General features: G+C 40.6%; 1 protein-coding gene across 1 annotated transcript; it reads left to right on the forward strand.

Moving 5' to 3' along the window:
• The first annotated feature begins 3,841 nt into the window (after nt 1–3,841).
• LOC124286396 (snaclec echicetin subunit beta-like) lies at nt 3,842–9,744 on the forward strand. The gene is made up of 3 exons (XM_046722763.1): nt 3,842–4,177; nt 6,473–6,652; nt 9,066–9,744. The coding sequence occupies exons 1-3, from the start codon at nt 3,940–3,942 to the stop codon at nt 9,254–9,256; spliced, it is 609 nt and encodes a 202-aa protein (XP_046578719.1). The 5' UTR covers nt 3,842–3,939; the 3' UTR covers nt 9,257–9,744.
• The last annotated feature ends 13,851 nt before the right edge of the window (nt 9,745–23,595 follow it).

A 23,595-nucleotide genomic window follows, 5' to 3' on the forward strand; every position in this document is an offset into this window, starting at 1 on the left:
TTTATTCATTCAAATAAAAACAAGATATATTTTGTTTACCTTGTGAAAAAGTCACTGATTTTACTTTGTATTTTGTGTGCCGATGCCTCGAGTGCAATGTCCTCAGCTGCACTTTCCAAGTTCTGCACATGATTCAGAAGTCGTGTTTCCTGACTTGAGGCGAAATGTTTGATCTGGGTACACATTCTTAGAACTTCATTTAAAGTCAGTTTAGGAAACACATATTATATATATATATATATATATATATTGTATTTAAGTCAGTATTTTGTCATAAATACAGACTATGACAGGTTTGAATTTGTTATGATTTGACAGATTACACAGATTTTCACCAAACGGACCCTGTAATGGCTCGGGTTCCATTACTTCCAGTATCGAAATAATAGGCATGGTTGCTCTTCTACTGCTCCTTGGTCATGGTGATACCAAGTATCCCCATTTGTCTTTATTAACCAATCTATTATTCAGTGTGGTCGATTTCAGCTTAACTGTTTCTTGAAATACCAGTTTTCATGGATATAACATAGAGCAGATTAACCACGATTAGATTGATACCAAGGCCGTGTGGACAGTGCCTACGTCACGGTGATAGACTGAGCTAGATATCTATTACATATGAAATATGAAGATTTCTAAGATGTTTCGCAAAAAGACCATTTAGGCGCTTGTACTTTATCAGGCGATAAAGACACAGTACAAAGATACAGCATTAAGTATTGTACACACTGTATTGACGTCACAACGTCATTCTCGTCTACCCCCTCGTTAACAAACGCCTCATACAGTCTCCTACGGTAAACTACCCCGTAGCACCCTGTTTCTTGGTTTGCAGTTGCTTCACCCGGCTAACATCACTGGTTGACACATTACGTTTATGCTTTTAGACGGATAAAATGTCTTAGCTAGACTCACAATTAAACCTACAATAGTCCCACAATGCATCCGTGGAATGTCGCGTGTCTCGTCAGCTTCATTTAGATTTCGGGTTTTTAAGTTACGTTGGTAGTAGAAATGCAACGTTCATATAGCCCCATGTGGTTAATCACAGATGCAATTGAAATAAGTTAGAGGAGATATTTAACCCGAACGTAAACCGCCATCATCTGTTTATCATTTGTCTTTCTGGTAACGTGCATGTGTGTCTTCCTGATTTTACAGAACGAATGTCTGTATTTCTGGTAGATCATTAACACAGGAACTCTTACAGGAGCGCCATAAATTCAGTATGACAGACATCAGAGTGTAACATTTTCTTTGTTAACAAGTATTTGTAAATCGTTTTGAGCTCACCTTTAGAACAGATACACAAACCAACCTACGTCATGTTAAACTACAGCTATCGATTGACGTCGACAATATTAAGTTAAGACGTCGTTTCTGACGTGACGTCATTTCGACCATACGAGATTCGAATGACGTCAACAGTACTGTCCCGATGACGAAAACATTATACATTATAGTTCTTTTGGTTTTTTTGTTGTTCAAAGTCCCGCCGAACCATAAATAGTAGCCGTTGTCTAATTGGTTGAATCCGTTCGGCCGTATCGCGTTTGATTGGACGGTCATAGGTCGCTCAAAGGTTAGCTGACGCGACCTTCCACAAGGTTTTGTTAGACTCACTTTAGCAGTGTAACGAATAATACTGAGTCTAAGTTTACTTAGACAGGCCGTTACAGCTCCATTTCTTAAAGCCTGGTACCGAATGAAATGATCCTGTACTGCTGTTGACCTTTCGGCGGGTATTTGTCACAGAATACACAATTCACATGCAATGCACGTGAAAGTTGGGGATCAGATAGTCTCAATGATGGGTATAAAAGGTTGGTCGATTATTCACTGTATTTGGAATATTGTTGACGAACGCAAAATGCCACGTCTAAGTGAAGCCAACCGTCATATCGCCATTGGTTTGCTTGAAGCTGGCCAGTCTCAACGTGCAGTTGCCCGACGCATGAATGTTCACCAAAGCACCATATCACGGCTCTGGGAGAGATATCGCCGGCAGAATGCGGTAGCAGATGCCCCTCGTAGTGGGCGACCTCGTGCGACCACTGAGGCGCAGGATCGCTACATCCGGGGTACATCACCTGCGTCATCTAACAGCTACGGCGACCAGTACCGCTCGACAAATACCCGGATTGAGGTGGCTTTCTGCACAGACCGTCAGGAACAGGTTGAGAGAGGCTGGTTTACGTGCCAGAAGACCTTTTTTTGGCCCTGTGCTTCGACAACAACATCGTCGACATCGAGTTGAATGGTGCACCAACGTTCAGGCCTGGAACCTACCGAATTGGCGTAGAATCTGGTTCAGTGATGAATCACGATTTCTATTGGAACGACGCGATGGAAGAATGCGGGTGTACAGACGTCGACGTGAACGTTTCGCCGACGCTTGCGTTCCCCAGGTTAACAGATTCGGCCGGGGCAGTGTTATGATGTGGGGAACGATCACCTGCCGTAGGAGAAGTGATTTGGTGATGATCCAGGGCAACCTGACAGCTCAACGGTACTGTGGCGAAATCCTACGCCCACACCTCCTTCCAATCATTGATCGCCAGAGGGAGTTGTTTACCAGGACAATGCCAGGCCCCACACAGCACGTCACACTAGAGACTTCCTCCAGAACCACAACATCAATGTGCTCCCCTGGCCCTCAAGATCACCGGACTTAAACCCGATCGAACATCTGTGGGATGCCCTGGACAGACGGGTGCGACGCCGTAACCCTCAGCCCCAGACACTTCAGCAACTCGCACAGGCACTACAGGCAGAGTGGTCTGCGATTGGGCAACACGAGATTCTAAGACTTATTCGTTCGATGCCGAGGCGATGCCGTGCAGTTCTGGATGCCCACAGTGGTCACACGAGGTATTGACTTCAGCGCCACCACACGTCTCCATGTGACACTCAAACTGACTTTCCTCGAGTTGGTGCCAAAGACGGATAAGTCTGCATTCCCAGTGTGCAATTTCGCTATATTTCATTAACTCAAAAAGCCTACAAGATGTTTCAAAATAAACATAAAAATACTGTTGCAATTCCTATATGCGTTTCTTTTTTGGGAGAGTATATTTGTACTAATGCTCTTTTTCCTCTCAGTGCTACATCGTCTGTACATTTATTCATTTTAAACGTGGATGAAAATATAATACCGAGATATCTATATGAATTCACAATGTCAATAACAGAGTCTATGATACCATTTTTCTTTAGCTGATAATCAAACACTAACAACTGTGTGATCAATAGATGCAAGATGGCCTTCAAAATCAAGAATGACACACCATTCACGTGTCATGGGGCAAAATATTTATGTGAACTCAATGCCTTTACGAAAATTTGTCTGTCTAGTGTCTCATTTGCTGTTTTCTGATGGTCTGGTACACATTTTAAAAGCTTTTATTAACTATTAACTCATTGTTATTGAGTGTACATTTTTGTTCAGTGTCCTCGCTGCACAACGTTCAGGTCATGTAGTGAGTTACCTTCCAGATGTCATGTTGAAATGAATACAGAAACAACTGATCCAAAAACAAGATAAGTGTTTACTGTTAAAAAAATCGAGTCTGTATCTGGCTGACAAACAGCCAACAGTTCAGGAACGTAAGCTGCAGATATATTGATTAGATCATTGTTTAAGAGCAGTATAAGTTCGTCACATATCACTGTTCAAACGCTATCCTTGCCATTCAAATCCTACAGAATGAACATGTATAGTGTTTTACTACATTGCAAACTTTCTGACTTTAAAAGCTCGGATGAAATATTAACTCACTGCATCGAGTGCACGTTTCCCATCAGTATTATCACTAGTTCATTTAGAGAGTGACCTTCTATGCATCAGTCCGATGTCATGTTGTATGATATGGAGAAACACATTTGTTTATATTTTTAGATATTTAGTTAGTTACTTCACTGACTTACAAGTACTCATCAATGATGTTTACAGGTTTACAGATCGTGCTTGCACTACAGGGTTATTTTAAGTCCTCTCTACCACAAGGTTTAGTGGTTAAATCGCGAAATGAATGCATCACCAAGTGCTACATCAACGCCACTTGTTCCTCTGCATTTTACCAGACCTCCTCCAAGACGTGCTACCTGTCAGACGCAGTTTACACCAAGGATGATCTCCAGGTTTCAGCAGACATGCAGTATCTGGTGTGGAAACGAGGTACCTTTTTCATTTCTTTTTGTAAAAAGTCTTTTCAGACACGTTTGTACAGTTTGTAGCACGATGCTCCTGTAAATAATCGTATTCTGGCCATGGAAAATGATTCTTATTGATGGTTACGATGCTAAACATTAATGACTGAATGGTTCTGTAACGTTGTCAATGCCTCCGTTGTCTTTGAATGAGTTACACTAGGATAACAATATTTCACATATATCACAGCGCGTCTTCTTTCTGAGGGAAGAAAGTCCAAATTGATTCAGGATGAGAAGTTGAGATGTTACCCACTTTGGTGGAACCCACAAACACGAGTATGACGCTGAGAAACCTTGAAGCACAATACAACAAATGAAGTCACTGGTTATTACTGGCATATAAGCATTAAACCCTTATCGAATCGTGCTGATATTTTGGCTAACAACAGATTCGAGTGTTGTGTTCTCTGTTGCAGCGTTCGAAACTAACGTCGGTCCATAGGCCCGAAGTTTTTATTCCCAATACCTAAGAGTATTATTTTTCAGAAAATATCTTTCCCTATTCTCTAGTTTTCTGAACTGAACTTTTTAACTCAGTTTGTTTGTTTGCTGGGGATTACTTATATTGCAGCTAAAATATAGGGCCTACACATTCTGATCAGGACCTACAACTGTTTATGGCCCTGGGTCCTTAGGGCCTGCAGCGTCTCAGGGTTAAGAGCAAAGACTGGTTTTAAGATATACTCTCCCCCAAAAAAACGCATATAAGAATTTCAACTGTATTTTTATGTTTATTTTGAAACATCTTGTAGGCTTTATGAGTTAATGAAATATAGCGAAATTGCACACTGGGAATGCAGACTTATCCGTCTTTGGCACCAACGCGAGGGAAGTCAGTTTGAGTGTCACATGGAGACGTGTGGTGGCGCTGAAGTCAATACCTCGTGTGACCACTGTGGGCATCCAGAACTGCACGGCATCGCCTCGGCATCGAACGAATAAGTCTTAGAATCTCGTGTTGCCCAATCGCAGCCCACTCAGCTGCCTGTAGTGCCTGTGCGAGTTGCTGAAGTGTCTGGGGCTGAGGGTTACGGCGTCGCACCCGTCTGTCCAGGGCATCCCACAGATGTTCGATCGGGTTAAAGTCCGGTGATCTTGAGGGCCAGGGGAGCACATTGATGTTGTGGTTCTGGAGGAAGTCTCTAGTGTGACGTGCTGTGTGGGGCCTGGCATTGTCCTGTTGAAACAACTCCCTCTGGCGATCAATGATTGGAAGGAGGTGTGGGCGTAGGATTTCGTCACAGTACCGTTGAGCTGTCAGGTTGCCCTGGATCATCACCAAATCACTTCTCCTACGGCAGGTGATCGTTCCCCACATCATAACACTGCCCCGGCCGAATCTGTCCACCTGGGGAACGCAAGCGTCGGCGAAACGTTCACGTCGACGTCTGTACACCCGCATTCTTCCATCGCGTCGTTCCAATAGAAATCGTGATTCATCACTGAACCAAATTCTACGCCAATTCGGTAGGTTCCAGGCCTGAACTTTGGTGCACCATTGAACTCGATGTCGACGATGTTGTTGTCGAAGCACAGGGCCAATATAAGGTCTTCTGCCATGTACACCAGCCTCTCTCAACCTGTTCCTGACGGTCTGTGCAGAAAGCCTCCTCAATCCGGGTATTTGTCGAGCGGTACTGGTCGCCGTAGCTGTTAGATGACGCAGGTGATGTACCCGGATGTAGCGATCCTGCGCCTCAGTGGTCGCTCGAGATCGCCCACTACGAGGGGCATCTGCTACCGCATTCTGCCGGCGATATCTCTCCCAGAGCCGTGAAATGGTGCTTTGGTGATCATTCATGCGTCGGGCAACTGCACGTTGAGACTGGCCAGCTTCAAGCAAACCAATGGCGATATGACGGTTGGCTTCACTTAGACGTGGCATTTTGCGTTCGTCAACAATATTCCAAATACAGTGAATAATCGACAGACAGCGATCAACCTTTTATACTCATCATTGAGACTATCTGATCCCCAACTTTCACGTGCATTGCATGTGAATTGTGTATTCTGTGACACTACACGCCGAAATTGAAAATCATGCTGTTAAATACGGGTATTTTACGGATGGTGCGTTTTGTTGTGATGTTTCAAAACATAAACACCATAGGACTCATAAACAGAGCAAAACCTTTTGTAAAGTGAATCACGTTTTAATTCATTGCTACATGAAATTGCTATTTTCGTCATGCGTTTCTTTTTTGGGAGAGTATACATCATTGGTGACAAATGACATAGCTCTATATGTATATATGTTCAGATGGCTGTGGTAATGGGTACAGCTGGAATCGGACACTCGATCTGTGCTATAAGGTCCACACAGACTCGCACAAATCATGGACGGATGCAGAAAACGCATGTATTCAAGATGGCGGACATCTTCTTAAAGTTGACAACCCCGAAACAAATCTACTGATGAACCACTTTGCTTTGAAAAAGAGTAAGTACATTTTTATGTTTATAGTAAATGAATCATTCCTCGTTCACAAGAATTCTCTGCTGAAGCATAAATGAGGAATTGCATGGGTTAACGTTTTCGTCACTGAATCGACAACTTAAGAAATTGGGAGATGTGAGTTACCCCCCTTGAGAGAGCGATTGTGGTTGACATCGGGCTCTGTTCTTATGTGATTGTATCATATACAAACCCTTAAAACCTATAATTGTGTGAGATCTAACATCACAACTGGATAACAAACGCTCAAACAGAAATGTGTATCTCGATCGACCAATGGAGGCTTCGAATTGGATGTTTTCAACATCGTCCCAAGCTTCGCGCCCGCCATGCGAGGGACAGGCCTGACAGGTACACGCCGACTAGCCAGTGGTCACCGGGTATGGAAACAAGCTACCGGATTTTCTGTGTGACGTTCATATTATTTTGTATGGTACCTTCATTCGATCCAAACACGGATTGGCATATACCGGGTACGAACCACGGTTTGGGCATTCCGTACAGTGGAGAGAAATCCTTGAAAGAAGTCAGTGATGGTTTACTGAAAAGTGGTTGGCTCCGACAGGATTTTGCTCTGTCGAGTAATGAATGGTGAGATGATCGTATGAATTTTAAAGGCGGTGTTGCTTTCACCGTTCAAAAGGTGGAGCAGCCTCAATATGCTGAAGACGATTGGAAAGTATATATGTTGGATACGTCGAAGGGGGTTTACTTGTCCTGGTGTTGTCAGACTGAACGATTCGATTCGAACGTACGTGTGGGCGCGCTTAGGACGCGCAGAAATAGTTCGTGTCCAACGTCGAGGAAGCCATCACCAGACCGGTGGATTTACCGAGTGCCTTCCGGCGTTACCAGGACACATTTATCTCCTTTAGCAAGGAGCTCGATATTTGTCAAACACCCTGTGAAGATGTTATATTGAGCATTCAAACGTGTGACAGGGAGGAACTTTTGGGGATCAGTCAAGTCTCCTTTTTTTGGGAAGGAGCATTGCGCGACCTTTGCAGAACCATCGAGAAACATCACCTGTGACCACAAGAGACTTTTAAACCGTGAAGTAATGGTGTTTGAACACGGGAAACTGTTTCCAATACCATCAGGCCCTGGAGGTGTGTTGGATTACTTTACTTTTTGATAACACTTTTCAGGCAATCTGGTGAGATGTAACAGAGAAACGACCTAGTTATTTTTTCATGCATTGGGTGATCACGGACCCATGGGCCTCAAGATTACAGACGCCGGGTACAGACCACAACTGTTTCCAAAACTTTTCATTGGCGTCCATGGGAGGCCGCTTATCATGTTCATCATCACTTTTAGCTTTGAGTTGCCTGTAAAATTGCTTTTCATTCTTTCTAAAGTGTTTATTCTGTTTCATAGATTTGTTTTTCTTTTCCCAATTTTTTAATATTTTTTTTTGGCGGGGAGTCCGAACTTTTAATTTTCCTTAAGGGAAACAACAATTTGGAGAAGTAGCTTTTCTTTAAATTTGTTGTTTTGTGTTGTTATTTTAATTTTCTCCAAACTGACTTTTGCCTTTTAGATATGGGGTTCCCTGGCGATCTTATTTTAAGGCACAGCACAATCCAGGAAATGTTTCCTCTAGTTTCATTAAGTTTTACTGGAATCCGGTTTTTCTTAAGTTCGAGCGGCAGGATAGATACAACAATTCACTTCATGTAATGAACAGTCCGCAGAAAGGTTTCGAGTAATAGTTTTATGAAGTAAATCAGTTGTCTAATTGGCCTCCGTTTCTGTGAAGGTAAATCACAAATTTCCACATAAATAGAATTGAACAAAAAGTAAACAGGATATTCGGAACGATCTGCAACTGATGAAGAAAGGAAAATGAGGGTCAGTAATTTCGGGGTCAATTGACTCTATGCCGGAAGAGGTTACATCAGCAAGAGAAAAGAGGTTGACGTCCATCATAAGATCCTGACAGGCTCCAGTTGAGGCTTCAGCTGGCTCACGGCGCATGTGATTTTCAAGTCGCCGGAATTTGTCTAGCAGATTTTGTTCCGTCAGGTATAAGCATACATTGGCATGGCATTGTCCACATTGAGTTTAAGCGCCTTGCCATTGATGCGTCAATGTTCAGGCTACCCTGTCAATGTCGCACACTCAAGTAGTGTGGATTTTCGATGGTTTGACCACGATATTCTTTGTTGGGTTCTGTGCCATCCCCTGGGGCAAGTCCCATCTCCAGTATGGTTGGTATTATTACCGGAATCATTTAGTATGATAAAGACCACCAGCCAACCCTGTAGAATGAATTCTACCCATCAGAATCAGTCCATTGGACCAAATACCATATATGTGTGTGTTATGGGTCTTTTTTTTCCAAAATGTATTGACTTTTAACTCTCAAGTGTTGACTGCTACTATTTAATTCCAGATGCGCATCTCTGGATTGGCGGCACTGATATACAAGAAGAGGGAAGGTGGTTGTGGGCAGACAACTCTTCAATTCAAAGGTTTTGGTGGGATACCAATCAATCGCAATACGAAGTGATGCAAGGCTGCCTCCTTATATACAACGACGCTAGTCATCCATTGAACAAATGGCGACTGTACCTGGGCTATTAGTTATGTGTGTCAGCTGCCAGTGGAGCCAACTCGATGCTGACTGTTTATACACAGAGGGACTCGGTTTAAGACTCTGTGCCTGGTGTACAAGTCACACCATGGTCAAGCTCCAGCATACCTGCCCAGTCTGCTCCAACGCTACAAACCAGCAAGATCGCTTCGGTCACAAGCCAAGTGTCGTCTTACAGTTCCAAATTTCAAGTTAGCAACATTTGGTGGAAAATAAGCAAAATTGTGGAATGAACTGCCCTCTAAATAAGGTCATGCCCCATCGTTTAATTTATTCAGAACTCAGCTCTAGATCCATCTTTTCAGACTTGTGATATTTAATTTGTATACTCTGCACTTGGTGTATGGTATTTAGCGCTATATAGAGGTAAACATCGTTATTATTATGTTGTACAGATTAAATATAGTATGCAGTATTATTAGAAGACGTATGGTGTGTTTTTATTTATTATTGAAAATTGAAAGAAATCTATGTGTATAAATGTATAGATTATATTATTGCTAAAATACATGGAATTATCATGAAACGACGGGCCACTATCAGTTCTGTTGTCAAGTGACGTCATATTGAGTGCGTCGGTTCATTCGACATTGGCTTTGGACTGGCAGATATTCTGGGTCAAACAAGTCAAAGCAACCCGAATGCCCGCTTTAAATAGCGATAATATTGGCTTTCTTGCTGGTGCTTACCCTAACAATTGCACTATTAACGTTGTTGTTTGACCCAAATTGAACACTGACATGGTTTGGCATGTTGCAGGCTATGGTCTTGTCAAAGGCCAAGGTCGAATATCGTCACTTTCTGTTGTGACGTCACTTGAATTGTCCAATGACGTAATTGCATTCGGTCAGTCAACCCCGTCAGAAGTTGGTTTTGAGTAAACTTACAGTCAAATTCCTTCATTGTTTCCTTTTTCTTTTCAACACAAATTCCATGTATTTTAGCAATAATAACGGTAATGCTATTTTTGAGGGCATTATCATTTGCAGAAGCCCTCGGTCTTTTTCAACTGCCCTCCTTCGTCGGGCAGTTAATGGAAGACCTCGGGCTTCTGCAAATGATAATGCCCTCAAAAAAAGCATTACCCTTATATTACTACAAATTATTACTTTTTAGCCATCTCTCATTTCTGAAACAGTCTGCAAAATGTCCCTACTGGTGGGGTTAGTTTGTGTGAAAATTGATTGGTTCAATGACGAATGGAATTTGAAATCACATCATCCGACCATGTTTGAATGTTGTAAATGTGTGCAGAGAAACAGAAATATATTGATTTTCTCCGATCCAATCAGCAGCCTTGTATCATGGGAACTTATTTTAATTTTTAAAGATCTGAAATTTTGTTATACTCTTAAAATCCAAGTAGAAGTATTCTTTTGGTGTTGGATAAGCACCAGTTCGGTTCGTCTTTTGATAAAATCGCAAACTCTTCAGTTAAAAATCAAATGCATGAAATCAGCTGTGTGGTTCTTTCAGTTAAATTATAAAAAAGGAAACAGGTTTTCCAGTATAGGTTTATCTGGTCATATTATGGCAGGTTTACCAGTGTTATTTACTGGCCAAAAGATGTGGTATTATCTATAAATTTCATTCTGAAGAATATTAGAACTTACACAGTTGCACCAGAGTGCAGCTTTTTATTAATTAGCGATGATGTTTCATATATAATACATTTACATGCCTATTCACTGATGTGCAAAAGTTTTACGTTGTCAGTCAGGTATTACTTTTCTTTTTGAGGATCCACAAATTTAAGAAAGATGCTCAAGGTAACTATGTAATTGCTGACACTACTATTGCTGGTATAAAAGGGACTCTGGCTACAGCTAACGTTTATGGACCCAACAGGGATAACCCCACATTTTACAAAACCTTATTTGATAACATCGATGACTTCGAATATGAATCAGTAATAATACGTTGGGACTGGAACCTGGTTCTAAATCCATCAATAGATCTTGAGAACTATAAATTCACCAGTAACCCTAAAGCCCGTAAAGAGTACTTGACAATATAGAGAACCATGACTTAGTGGACATTTGGAGAGAACTTAACCCTTCTTCTAAGAAATGTACATGGTGGAAGAAATAACCCACACAACAATCAACAATCAATTATTTTCTAGTTTCCAGAGATATTGCAAACCTTACTGTATCCTCCAACATTCTTGCAGGTTACAAATCTGATCATTCAGCTATTACCTAACTTTGTCCAACTACTTAAGTAAGACTAGAGGAAAAGGATACTGGAAGTTTAATACTTCACTCCTGAGAATCAAGGAATACGATGACATAGTTAGACACATTCTTCTTGAAACTAAACGCCAATATGCCAAGAATGTACTTACGTTAGATGACTTGAAAGTCATTGATGGAAAAGATTTAGAATTAAGCATTAATTATACATTACTTTTAGAAACCTTCTTATGAATGTCCGAGGGAAGACCATATCTTATAGCACTTTTCATAAAAAGAATTCCAATATAGATACACAAGAACTTGAATCCAGAATTAAGGAGGACAATACAAGAAGTAATTTTCAGGCAGTTGATGAAGAGCTTTTATCCTCTCTGTCAGCTGATAAACTCAACTTGGAAAGTATGAAAGAAAAACCCAGACTAAAGAAACAGATTTTAGAACTAGGACCTGATTGTATGAAGAAGGCGAAAAACCAACTAAGTACTTTTGCCATCTTGAGAATTGACACTATATCCCTAAACTGATTAATGCGCTTATTTCAGACAATGTGGAAGAAACTATAGGTGGCAGTGAAATACTTATAGAACTGAAACTTTCAATAAAAACTTGTACAAATCATCTCGCGACTTAAGTATCGAAAATAGAAAGACTCTGAACTCGTATATAGTTCCTACAATTGATAAGCAGTTTAATGAAGAACTGGAGAAACAATTTGACCTTAAAGAAATAGCCTTTGCAGTTAAATCAAAGAAAAACAATAAAAGTCCAGGCTTGGATGAATTTCCTATTGATTTTTTCAAGTTTAGAAAGAACTAAACATATGGGTATTCAGATATATACTATTCAAAAAAGAAACGCATAACCCAGAAATCTATTGCAAAAATGTATTTTCAAACATGTATAACTCGTCCACAAATAGACGTTAGTACATGAATTTTTACATCAGTTTAGAACAAGGAAATGTCAATACAACCAAGTGAATAATTTTAGATAACGGACACGTTGAGCGCGATGGTTACGACGTAGCACGGTCCCGACGTCGGGGCTCCTGGCTCTCAGTCCAATCTTTCTCAACCTGTTCCGTACAGTTTGACCGGATATCCTCCGAAGTCCAGGCACACTGGCTGCTGTTCTCTTACCCGTGGCAGTACGATCACGCAAATGTAGTACCCGGATGTACCGATCTTGGGCTGCAGTGGTGACTCGAGGTCTTCCTGTATGGGCACGGTCATTTATTATACCCGTTTGGTTGTAACGAGCTGCAAATCGTGATATTGTGCTCAGACTAACATTCAGACGCAAGGCAGCAGAAGATTGTTAATCTCCAGCGTGGATTCTGTCAATGGCGATGTTCCGTGTCGCAGCGTCAAGGCGTAGCGTAGTTATTTGACCTTGAAACTCCTTCAAAACAAATGCCGATTTCCGAAAGTAAGCTGGATTTTTATAGCCGGACACTGCATGCTCTTTGCTGCACACTTTCAACTAGAAGGTGATTGCTGCTGCGTTGTGTCGATGCCGTTTTAATCCTTGTAAGAAATCTCATAAAAATCAACATTTTCAGGTAAAGTCGATTTTTTACTTGTGCAATTGTGTAAAATCATGTAAAATCACTTTTGTTACATATTTTGACGATAGTCTGAACCACAGGCAAACTGTAGCGCAAATAGGGTTGCGCAACAAAGAGAAAATGACTAGTCTTTCTATATGCGAGCGAAGCGAGCAAAGGTTGGCAACGTGCGTCCCTCGCTTAGGTTCGAAAAGTATTTTTAATAAAATATCGCCACCATCAAAGGTAGACACCCATTTCCTCACAGGGTTGTGCTCTCAGATTTCCAACCTCATATCGAATAATTATTCACGTAAAGTATATTTAATTCGACATTTTCAGGTAAAGAAGACTAGGTATTCATAGTCCTAATTTCAAGTAATTTTCCTACAGAAGAAATATTCACCTTGTGTGCCAACATTGATACTTATATTCACTGTAAGAACCCTTGCTGTCAAAGTGTTTTGAAGGCTTTGGCAAACTATGTAAGAAAAGAAAAAGAAATTCCCCTCATATTACTGACATTTTGTCCGAAACCCTCCGGCTCAGTCATCATATTAGAGATAAAACATTTTTTATTAAACACTGGCACAGTAAAGGAATTCATTTTGTAAAAGACATATGTAGAACAAAGGGTTTAATGACTTGCTGATCTGAAGAATATTTATGATATTGGCAGAACATTTTTGGATTATCATAAAGTACTTAGTTGGAAACAATGTAGTATTTAACAATTATGTATCAAGAATTCAAACATGGGGATTAGTAATAAGTTACTTGACATTCTTAAATCTCGTATGGGTCCTAGATATTACTATATTGCTTGTGATGAGTTTCCGCCTGTGTGTGATAAATGGGTTGAAAACTTCATTTTGGTATTTCCGCCCAGGAAAGATATTTTTCTTCACTTTAGGTATTGCACAAAGGATGTAAACTATTAGAATTCCAGTTTATTTTTTTTACACCGTATAGTCTACACTAAGAAAGAACTAAAATATATGAAATTAGTGAATGAGGATATTTGCTCCTTCTCTAAAACTGACAAGGAAAACATATCTCATGTTTTTCTAGAATGTGAACTGAATTCTGGTTGAATGTGGAGTCATACCCGAATCTTCATGAAGAAATTAAAGTCGGCACTTGTGGTATTAACCATTTAATCCTGATATGTGAAAGAGGTGTATTCTTAAGTAGCCTTAAAAGGGCAACTCTTTCAGTTCATATAGTGATTAAAATCTTCAAACAGATATCTTCTATTGGAAAGTTCATTGCCCAAAAGAACAATAAAGGGGCTATGTTTAAAAAGAATGGTCTCCATTGTCTGATGTATTTGAGTAAGTCTCACGACTTCTCGCTTTTCATAATTAATATTTCTATATTATGCTTGGTGTTGATATGCACTGGGTGTCCATTCACTAACAATTTTATCTTGGCATGGTATGTCATTTACATTTCATGACTTCTGTGTCCACTACTTTTACATGTTGTAACATCAACTTTGCAGTATTAATTTCCATCTTTAATTGGGAAGCTTCATCAATCCCAGTCTGAGCCTGCTAGTCAGGCTTATTGTGTTAATACCAGGTTTATAATTGTCTCTCTATTGCGAACCATTGCTTATACTACCTGTAACCAATATATCATCTATGTCTACAGCCGCCTTCGCTTGGTGCTCATGTAACCTGATTTTCCTGGAATAAAAATAATAGTTTTCTATTCTATTATTTTCCTGACTTGACCTTTTGAATTTCGATGTTATATTACTTATATCAATACGTGGTGACTTTTCAATGTTTTACAAATTTCAGTGTAGAGAAAATAAAGATATTGAAATCGTCATGTTCTTGCTTCACGTTATTAAGTGACACTTAATGTGTCCTTTTCACATTATCAAAACATTATCTCTCGGAATCACCAGTTTCCAGTGGTTTGTCCGACACTATACGTGTTATATTTGATAAATAATGCTTCTATAACGACCTGAAGTTGCATTAGTTGTCTTTGTTGACAGTACACGTGCAGAATACCCAGTGAAGTCTGGTACTAACTTCCCTGTACTGATTCATACTTGCCCGCCATCCTAAGGTGGCAGAATACAAAGTATGGGTATCCTCCTGCTGACAAGAGAGTTCATGTTGCCCAGGAACATATACAGAAAGAACTTAATTAAGCACCTTCGTGTATTTTTTAAATGATAGGTTTTCAACACGTACATAAAACTTCTCGTGATAAACACGATGGAAAAAGATGAGTTTTTCTGACCCGTATGATTCTTTGACTCATAAAAACAGGCGAAATTAATGGAATCCATGTTGAATCTATGATGATAATTGCTCATCTTAAAAACAAACACTGATTTTCATACAAAACCATATCTGTACAAGTATGGGCCTGGTATGTTTAATGTTGAAATTATTGGTGAATGTGAACATTCAAAATGTCATTATGCGTGTCTTACACGATTCAAGCTCAATACCGATTGTAACCTCCATGTCACTGTATGACAGCCAGCACCCTCCTCCTCATACCCCCTGTCAGCCTCCTGATTCTCTGAAGGGGCAGTCTACGCAATTCCCCATATAAAGCAGCTTCCAATTCGGTCAGGTTCTGTACAGGAGGATCCCTTTGTTGCACACGACGACCAATCATGTCTCAGATATGATCCAAATGGTTAAGATCGGAGCTCATTCAATTGTGAGATATGTTAGGGGTGCTTAACTAAGTTCTGTGTGTATATATAAACACCAGTTACACGCAACAGAGCCAAGCCACCGATACATTGGTTACAAGTCGCTGCTTACGACAAGCATGTGTTACAGGGGAGTGGGGACATATTCTAACGGAATCCCAAAGGGATTACCAGATTCTTGGCATATAGGAAAGTCACGAGTTTCTTTTCAAACCTAGCCACGATTTTTTCCATTTAGATGACGTTACTTATGATCTATTTACTCTTTCGAAAAGGTGGGGGAACTTCATTTTTAATTTACGATTGAAATTATGAGAAGATATATCGGAGTCAATCAATGTTGATATGATAATAATGAATGTTTTTGAGAGTGCATCACCACTTGCACTTCCTTATGACCATAGTTGTTTGTACAGTAATCACTCTTGAAAGATGATTGGTGTATGACGTGAAATTTGCATGTGTACGATTTTCAAACAAAACAAAACGGCTGGAAACAAACACTAACGACTTTATGATGCAAGATGATTGTCAAACTTAATGGTCTACAGTGTCAGTGATTTATCGACCTTCTTGAACACCGTCAGAATCAAGAATGACACCCCCATGCACGTGTATGGGGCTACTGCGTTGTGCACGTGCATCCCATGCGTTGTGTTTAGGGGTGTTGATAAAGAGAAATGGTGGTGCGTTCATAAGATGTCTGTCTTTGTTAACGTTCGTACTTCCTATCCAAATTGAAAGTTCAGGTTCCCCTACTGTTTTAACAAGATATTACTGACAAGATTGTTTTCATACTGAATTCTGGCTGCCTCGATGGTGTAGTGGTTAGAGCGTCCGCCCGGAGAGCGGAAGGTCACGGGTTCGATCCCCGACCGCGTCATACCAAAAGACGTTAAAATATGGTACTTGTTGGTCCCTGCCTGGCGCTCGGCATTAATGGGTACAACAAGGACTGGTCGGCTCGGAGTCAGTATACTGTGTCTGAGTGGGGTATTCATGCTTCACTGCAGCATGGTATCTCAGTGAGCTAGCACTATAAAACCAGCTTAAGTCTGGGCTAGTACAAGAAGCCGCACATACACATACACAGGCATGCACGTCGTCATATGAGCGAAATATTCTCAAGCACGACGTTAAACCTAATTTCACCTCACCTCATGCTGAATTCTAAATGCCTGCCTTTGAAATGGACACAATATGCATAACTTTGACGTGTTGACGCCCAAAATATTTTTTGAGCTATTTGATTCACAAATACAGCCTATCTTACTCTACGGATCGGACATATGCGGATTCCGGCATTTTGAAAGTATCGAAAAAATACATCTAGTAGCGAGTAAAAAGTTTCTTGGTGTGAGTCAGTCAACACCAACATGTATGGTACATGGCGAATTCGAGAGATACACCTTGTATATCAATTCCTATATTAGATGCATAAAATACTGGTTGAAAATTATATGTATGCATGAAAATAGACCACCTAAAAAGGTTTACAACATGCTTGTTCATCTGGATGAGTTGGGTAAAGTAACATGAGCATCTCATGTAAGAAATCTCCTATTTTCTCATGGTTATGGTTTTCTGTGGCTAAACCAGTCAGTTGGCAATGAGAAATTTTTGTGTGTGTGTGTTAATTCCGAGAAACCGCTATCTATATATTTAATCAAGATCGACATTCAGTTTTAGAGAATAGCTCACGATACGATTCCTATCGAATATTTAAAACCCTACTCCAACCAGAAAAGTATCTATCACACTTAACATCCAAAAGGTAGAGAAATTCATTAATACGACTTAGATTAGGACTATCAAACTTAATGATTATTGAAGGAAGACGTGTGTCCATCGAAAGATATAAATTGTGTAAATTATCTATTGAAAACGAATTTCATTTCTTATTTGTCTGTCCATCTTACACAGATCTACGTAAACAATATATTCCTGAATGTTACCTCTCCAAGTAGCATTTACAACGGACTATAGGTAAGCACTGATTAAAAATACATGAACAAAACTGCTTCAAAATTAGTTTCCAAAGATTATGACATCTGCAATAAAGTTCCTTTGCACCCAAACAGCTTCTCTTGCGAGTTTCAGCTTCTTCATCAGTTGCACCCTCCATGCAGTTTTCTTTGCGAACTTTGCATATGTTATGCAGAATGACACAGGTAGTGATGGTGATAATGAAATATTCACCATCAACATCGACACGCTTTATAAGACATCGACATCCTCCTTTCAAGCAAACAATGTATTCTCACTGGTGAATCATGTGTGACTCAGTCTGCAGTTGAAGTGCTTCTGTGGCTCTGAAAGGTTGGCATTGTTCATATCTATTTTTACCCGTGAAGATCCAGGTTAGAATATTGATCTTCAGTAACCCATGATTGTCGTAAGAGGCGACTAACGGGATCGGGTGGCCAGGCTCACTGACTTGGTTGACACATGTTGACAATTGCGTAGTTCGATGCTCCTGCTGTTGATCACTGGATTGTCTGGTCCAGACTCGATTATTTACAGACTGTCGCCATATAGCTGGAATATTGCTGAGTGCGGCGTAAAACTAAATTCACTCATTCACTCACTCATATATACCTTAAGAAGCCGTGGCTTCAAAGGGTTTGCTACATCAAACAAAATAAAAAATGGCAGTCAGTGTTAACGTACTAGTGGCCACATGCTAGCAGAGTGAGTGAGTCAAGTTCTACGCCTCTTTTAGCAATATTTCTACAATATCTCGGCTGGGGACACAAGAAATGGGCTTCACAAATTGTACCCATGTGGGGAATTGAACCAGCTATATAGCGGCGGTCTGTAAATAATCGAGTTTGTTCCGGACAATCCAGTGATCAACATCATGAGCATCGATCCACGCAACTGTGATACGATGACATGTGTCAACCAAGTCAGCGAGCCTGACCACCCGATCCCGATAGTCGCCTCTCACTACAAGCATGGGTTACTGAAGAACAATTCTAACCCCGATCTTCAGGTGTTGAAAAGGCACTGCCTGACATTGCCAACTTCTTTTCATTTTTTAAAAACAAATTACATATATAAATGAAGGTTTATAATTTTGAAATTGGTGTGATAATCATAATATCTCTTGTTTGGGAAATATACAAATTCATACCCTTGACGCAGCATTATGACAAATACATCTCCCGGATATAATATTTCATGTAGCAAAGGAATTAAAACGTGATTCATATTACAAAAGGTTTTGCTCTGTTTATGAGTCCTATGGTGTTTATGTTTTGAAACATCACAACAAAACGCACCATCCGTAAAATACCCGTATTTAACAGCATGATTTTCAATTTCGGCGTGTAGTATCACACAATACACAATTCACATGCAATGCACGTGAAAGTTGGGGATCAGATAGCGTCAATGATGAGTATAAAAGGTTGATCGCTGTCTGTCGATCATTCACTGTATTTGGAATATTGTTGACGAACGCAAAATGTCACGTCTAAGTGAAGCCAACCGTCATATCGCCATTGGTTTGCTTGAAGCTGGCCAGTCTCAACGTGCAGTTGCCCGACGCACGAATGTTCACCAAAGCACCATTTCACGGCTCTAGGAGAGATATCGCCGGCAGAATGCGGTAGCAGATGCCCCTCGTAGTGGGCGACCTCGAGCGACCACAGCGGCGCAGGATCGCTACATCCGGGGTACATCACCTGCGTCATCGAACAGCTACGGCGACCAGTACCGCTCGACAAATACCCGGATTGAGGAAGCTTTCTGCACAGACCGTCAGGAACAGGTTGAGAGAGGCTGGTTTACGTGCCAGAAGACCTTATTTTGGCCCTGTGCTTCGACAACAACATCGTCGACATCGAGTTCAATGGTGCACCAACGTTCAGGCCTGGAACCTACCGAATTGGCGTAGAATCTGGTTCAGTGATAAATCACGATTTCTATTGGAACGACGCGATGGAAGAATGCGGGTGTACAGACGTCGACGTAAACGTTTCGCCGACGCTTGCGTTCCCCAGGTGGACAGATTCGGTGTTATGATGTGGGGAGCGATCACCTGCCGTAGGAGAAGTGATTTGGTGATGATCCAGGGCAACCTGACAGCTCAACGGTACTGTGACGAAATCCTACGCCCACACCTCCTTCCAATCATTGATCGCCAGAGGGAGTTGTTTCAACAGGACAATGCCAGGCCCCACACAGCACGTCACACTAGAGACTTCCTCCAGAACCACAACATCAGTATGCTCCCCTGGCCCTCAAGATCACCGGACTTAAACCCGATCGAACATCTGTGGGATGCCCTGGACAGACGGGTGCTACGCCGTAACCCTCAGCTCCAGACACTTCAGGCACTACAGGCAGAGTGGGCTGCGATTGGGCAACACGAGATTCTGAGACTTATTCGTTCGATGCCGAGGCGATGCCGTGCAGTTCTGGGTGCCCACGGTGGTCACACGAGGTATTGACTTCAGCGCCACCACACGTCTCCATGTGACACTCAAACTGACTTTCCTCGAGTCGGTGCCAAAGACGAATAAGTCTGCATTCCCAGTGTGCAATTTCGCTATATTTCATTGACTCATAAAGCCTACAAGATGTTTCAAAATGGACATAAAAATACAGTTGAAATTCCTATATGCGTTTCATTTTTGGGAGAGTATAGTTATACTCTACATCTATACAACACATATATATAATTCATTGAAAAAATATATATATACACACACTCATAAAACTGCAGAAACTGGAATTACTGAAGCAAAACGAATGTCAACATCTGTCAATATCTATGTGTATATACCAGGAGGTATATCCGTATATAGGTCAGATGCTATGTCAGTGAATAGCTCATCAGCCTGAAGCTATGGAGGATGTTTTGATTGGATAAACAAAGTAATAAATGTGAACTGACACACGAACTCCAGAACTGTGAACGTCAGTTTCTTGTTGGGCTGAAAAAATTAAATGTGTTTCTCCGGCACGTAGGCACCGTCTTTTTAAAATTAATTACTGTTGGCAGTCTTTTTAAGAGAGAAGAAACAACAAAAACAGACAAAAAACCATCAAGGTCTGTCTCACAGTCCCTGAACCACTTTATTTTTCGTTACACCGAGCCCTTACTGCAATTCTAAAGTCCTAAGTGAAGCAAGTCTAGATTTCCTCGGGTTCTGGGCAGAATCTCCCTTGTCACTTGGGCTCCTTTTCAGTTTAAAAGGAATTATTTGATTCTATCAAAATTATATGTATGCAATATTTAGATTTAGATTATTCTTGTTTCTTCATACATATATTCATATATAGAGGTTACTTGTCATACCTTCCTACGAACCTCTGTTCTAATACGGCCCTTTTATGGTGCGCGTGTTCAAGATTCGTGATTGGTTGCAATCAGGTTTAGTTGGGCAATCAGCGACGTTGTTTCAAAAGTGATCACTCGAAATTCCTCTGTAATTTCTGTATGCTTCGGGAAAACTAGAACCTCTTCCTCTGCGCGATGTGCAAACGTTTCTTTTGGACAGAACTCAGTCATGTAATGCCGGTATTAATGGCGTCTCCATCGACAAGCGTGCCATTAAATGTCTTGTGTGTCACACCAACATAAGTCCCCGGCAGAGAAGAGGGATATTTGTGGCCCATTTTTACTTGCATTAGTCAAGTTGGATTTAAGTCGATGTAACACGTGTTCTTATATTCGTAACTACTCGCCTCTTTCCGTGACCTATAAGAAGACTCGTACCCCTATCGTACACCATTATTGCCAAGAATCGTGGCAAACCAATCAAATCGCGCGTAGTGGAACGCATTTCGAAGCATGAAAATGGCGGCACCGTTGAAGTTTGAAACATCGCTAAACTATGCAAAGCACAATTTAAACATAAACTTTGAGCTAAAGGATCAGAAACTTTAAACACTGAAACATATTTACAAAGGGAATGACTGTATTGCTGTTTAGCCCACGGGATATAGGACATTCTATAAGCCATGTTTGGAAATTCAGAGTTATCTTTCCTTGGTAATAGTACTAGACTATTTTCATCTCCATGCCCGTTTGCGCTTGGTCAGAGCCCAGTCGTAAACAAATACGAGAGGGGTACGAGACGCCATCCGGCTTGGCGGAATGACACGAGTAGTTACGAATGGTGTTCTGATTGGTTAAAAAGAAGGGAGATCAATCGTGTTGCGATTTTTTGCCGCTAGGGGATTTTCGAGAACCGGGAAATATGGCCGTATTAGAACAGAGGTTCGTAGGAAGATAATTTGAAGACAAGTAAGAAACGATAAGAGGTTCGTTAAATTCCCCCACATACTTAGAAAAGCGCTCGTACAATCACTGTCATCCAGTTTTCTCTGCATGGCGCAAAATGAATCACTAAAGTACTGTGGGAAATGGAAAAAAACACTTTCTTTTTGCATTGATATCTACAATTTATGTAGTTAATATGAGTAAGTGTGAAATATCTGTTAAACTAAGTTCGGCCTAACTACAGTCTCAGTGGTAGGGAGAAAGGAAACGTAGAAAAAGGACTTTACTGAGGAGAGATTAGTGCAGAAATGAGAAATCTCTCTGTGTGTGTGTGTGTGTGTGTGTGTGTGTGTGTGTGTGTGTGTGTGTGTGTGTGTGTGTGTGTGTGTGTGTGTGTGTGTGTGTGTGTGTGTGTGTGTGTGTGTGTGTGTGTGTGTGTGTGTGTGTGTGTGTGTGTGTGTGTGTGTGTGTGTGTGTGTGTGTGTGTGTGTGTGTGTGTGTGTGTGTGTGTGTGTGTGTGTGTGTAGCAGGACTGCGTCAGTCACGCACAGACAACAGACGCTACTTTTGTTGTTCTTCAAGGGCCGATGATTTATTGGAGATATGGTATAGGTGAAAACGACAACCCTGAAACAATCAGGTGTGCAATATAATAAATGCAGCAATATACACATATCCAAACACAAATATACACATATAATTCGTACATATGTTATAACATTACAAAATAGTTGCTTCAGTAAACAATTACTGTGTACAAAATGTATTTCATTTGATATACATGACATATATACAACATATAAACCTACCAGGTGTGTGGGCCTAGGTTTATTTCACACCTGGGGACGCTGCTGTACCTGTATCAAATGTTTGCCTGTAGAGAAAATAACAATAATATATACAGACATGCTAATGATGAACATATACAAAAGCATTCTCAGCACTGATACAGTAATCAAACACAAACTTGGCTGTAGCTGAGCAAGATATAAAACAATGCAAAATAAGACCTCATTCATTCATTCATTCATTCGTGCTTATTTTCATTCACCCATTTATGATTACAAAGCTATACTTGTGTTCATCCATTCATCACATGCTCACGTGGTTAACCTTGCCTTTTAATAATCAAGTTACTAATATTACATTATAATGAATGTAGAGTATTTATCACCAACTTCACAGTACTAATTTAAGACTAACACACACTGATACAACTACAAGTTATATCTACAAATGATATACATGAACAATAAATAGATAAAATATCCAAATTACCTTAGAATATGATCCAAAGATACGATCCAAAGGTATGTCCAGAAAATGAACAAGACATGTTGACACACTGAAGATTGAATGTGGAGTGACCACAAACCTTGTAAGGTGTAAAAGTGTAAAGCTACGCTGATTGCCCAAGCTGGCTATAAAGACAAAAGAACGTAGGTGGGGAAGGGCTTATGTTATTGTGCTGTGTGGTGAACATGCGGTAAGCATGCTCAGTGAACTGGCTGTGGGTGATAGTTAGTTAAGGCAGGCTAAGTATCATGATAAAATAAAATGACTAAAGCTGTGCAATGAAATTTAAAGCATTCATTTACATGAATTCTAATCAATTTACAACATGTTAAAATATACAAAATCTGTTACTGCCACATACTTCC

The sequence above is a fragment of the Haliotis rubra genome, unplaced genomic scaffold, assembly GCF_003918875.1.
Source record: "Haliotis rubra isolate DU_JTF1 unplaced genomic scaffold, ASM391887v1 Scf381, whole genome shotgun sequence".
NCBI lineage: Eukaryota > Metazoa > Mollusca > Gastropoda > Lepetellida > Haliotidae > Haliotis > Haliotis rubra.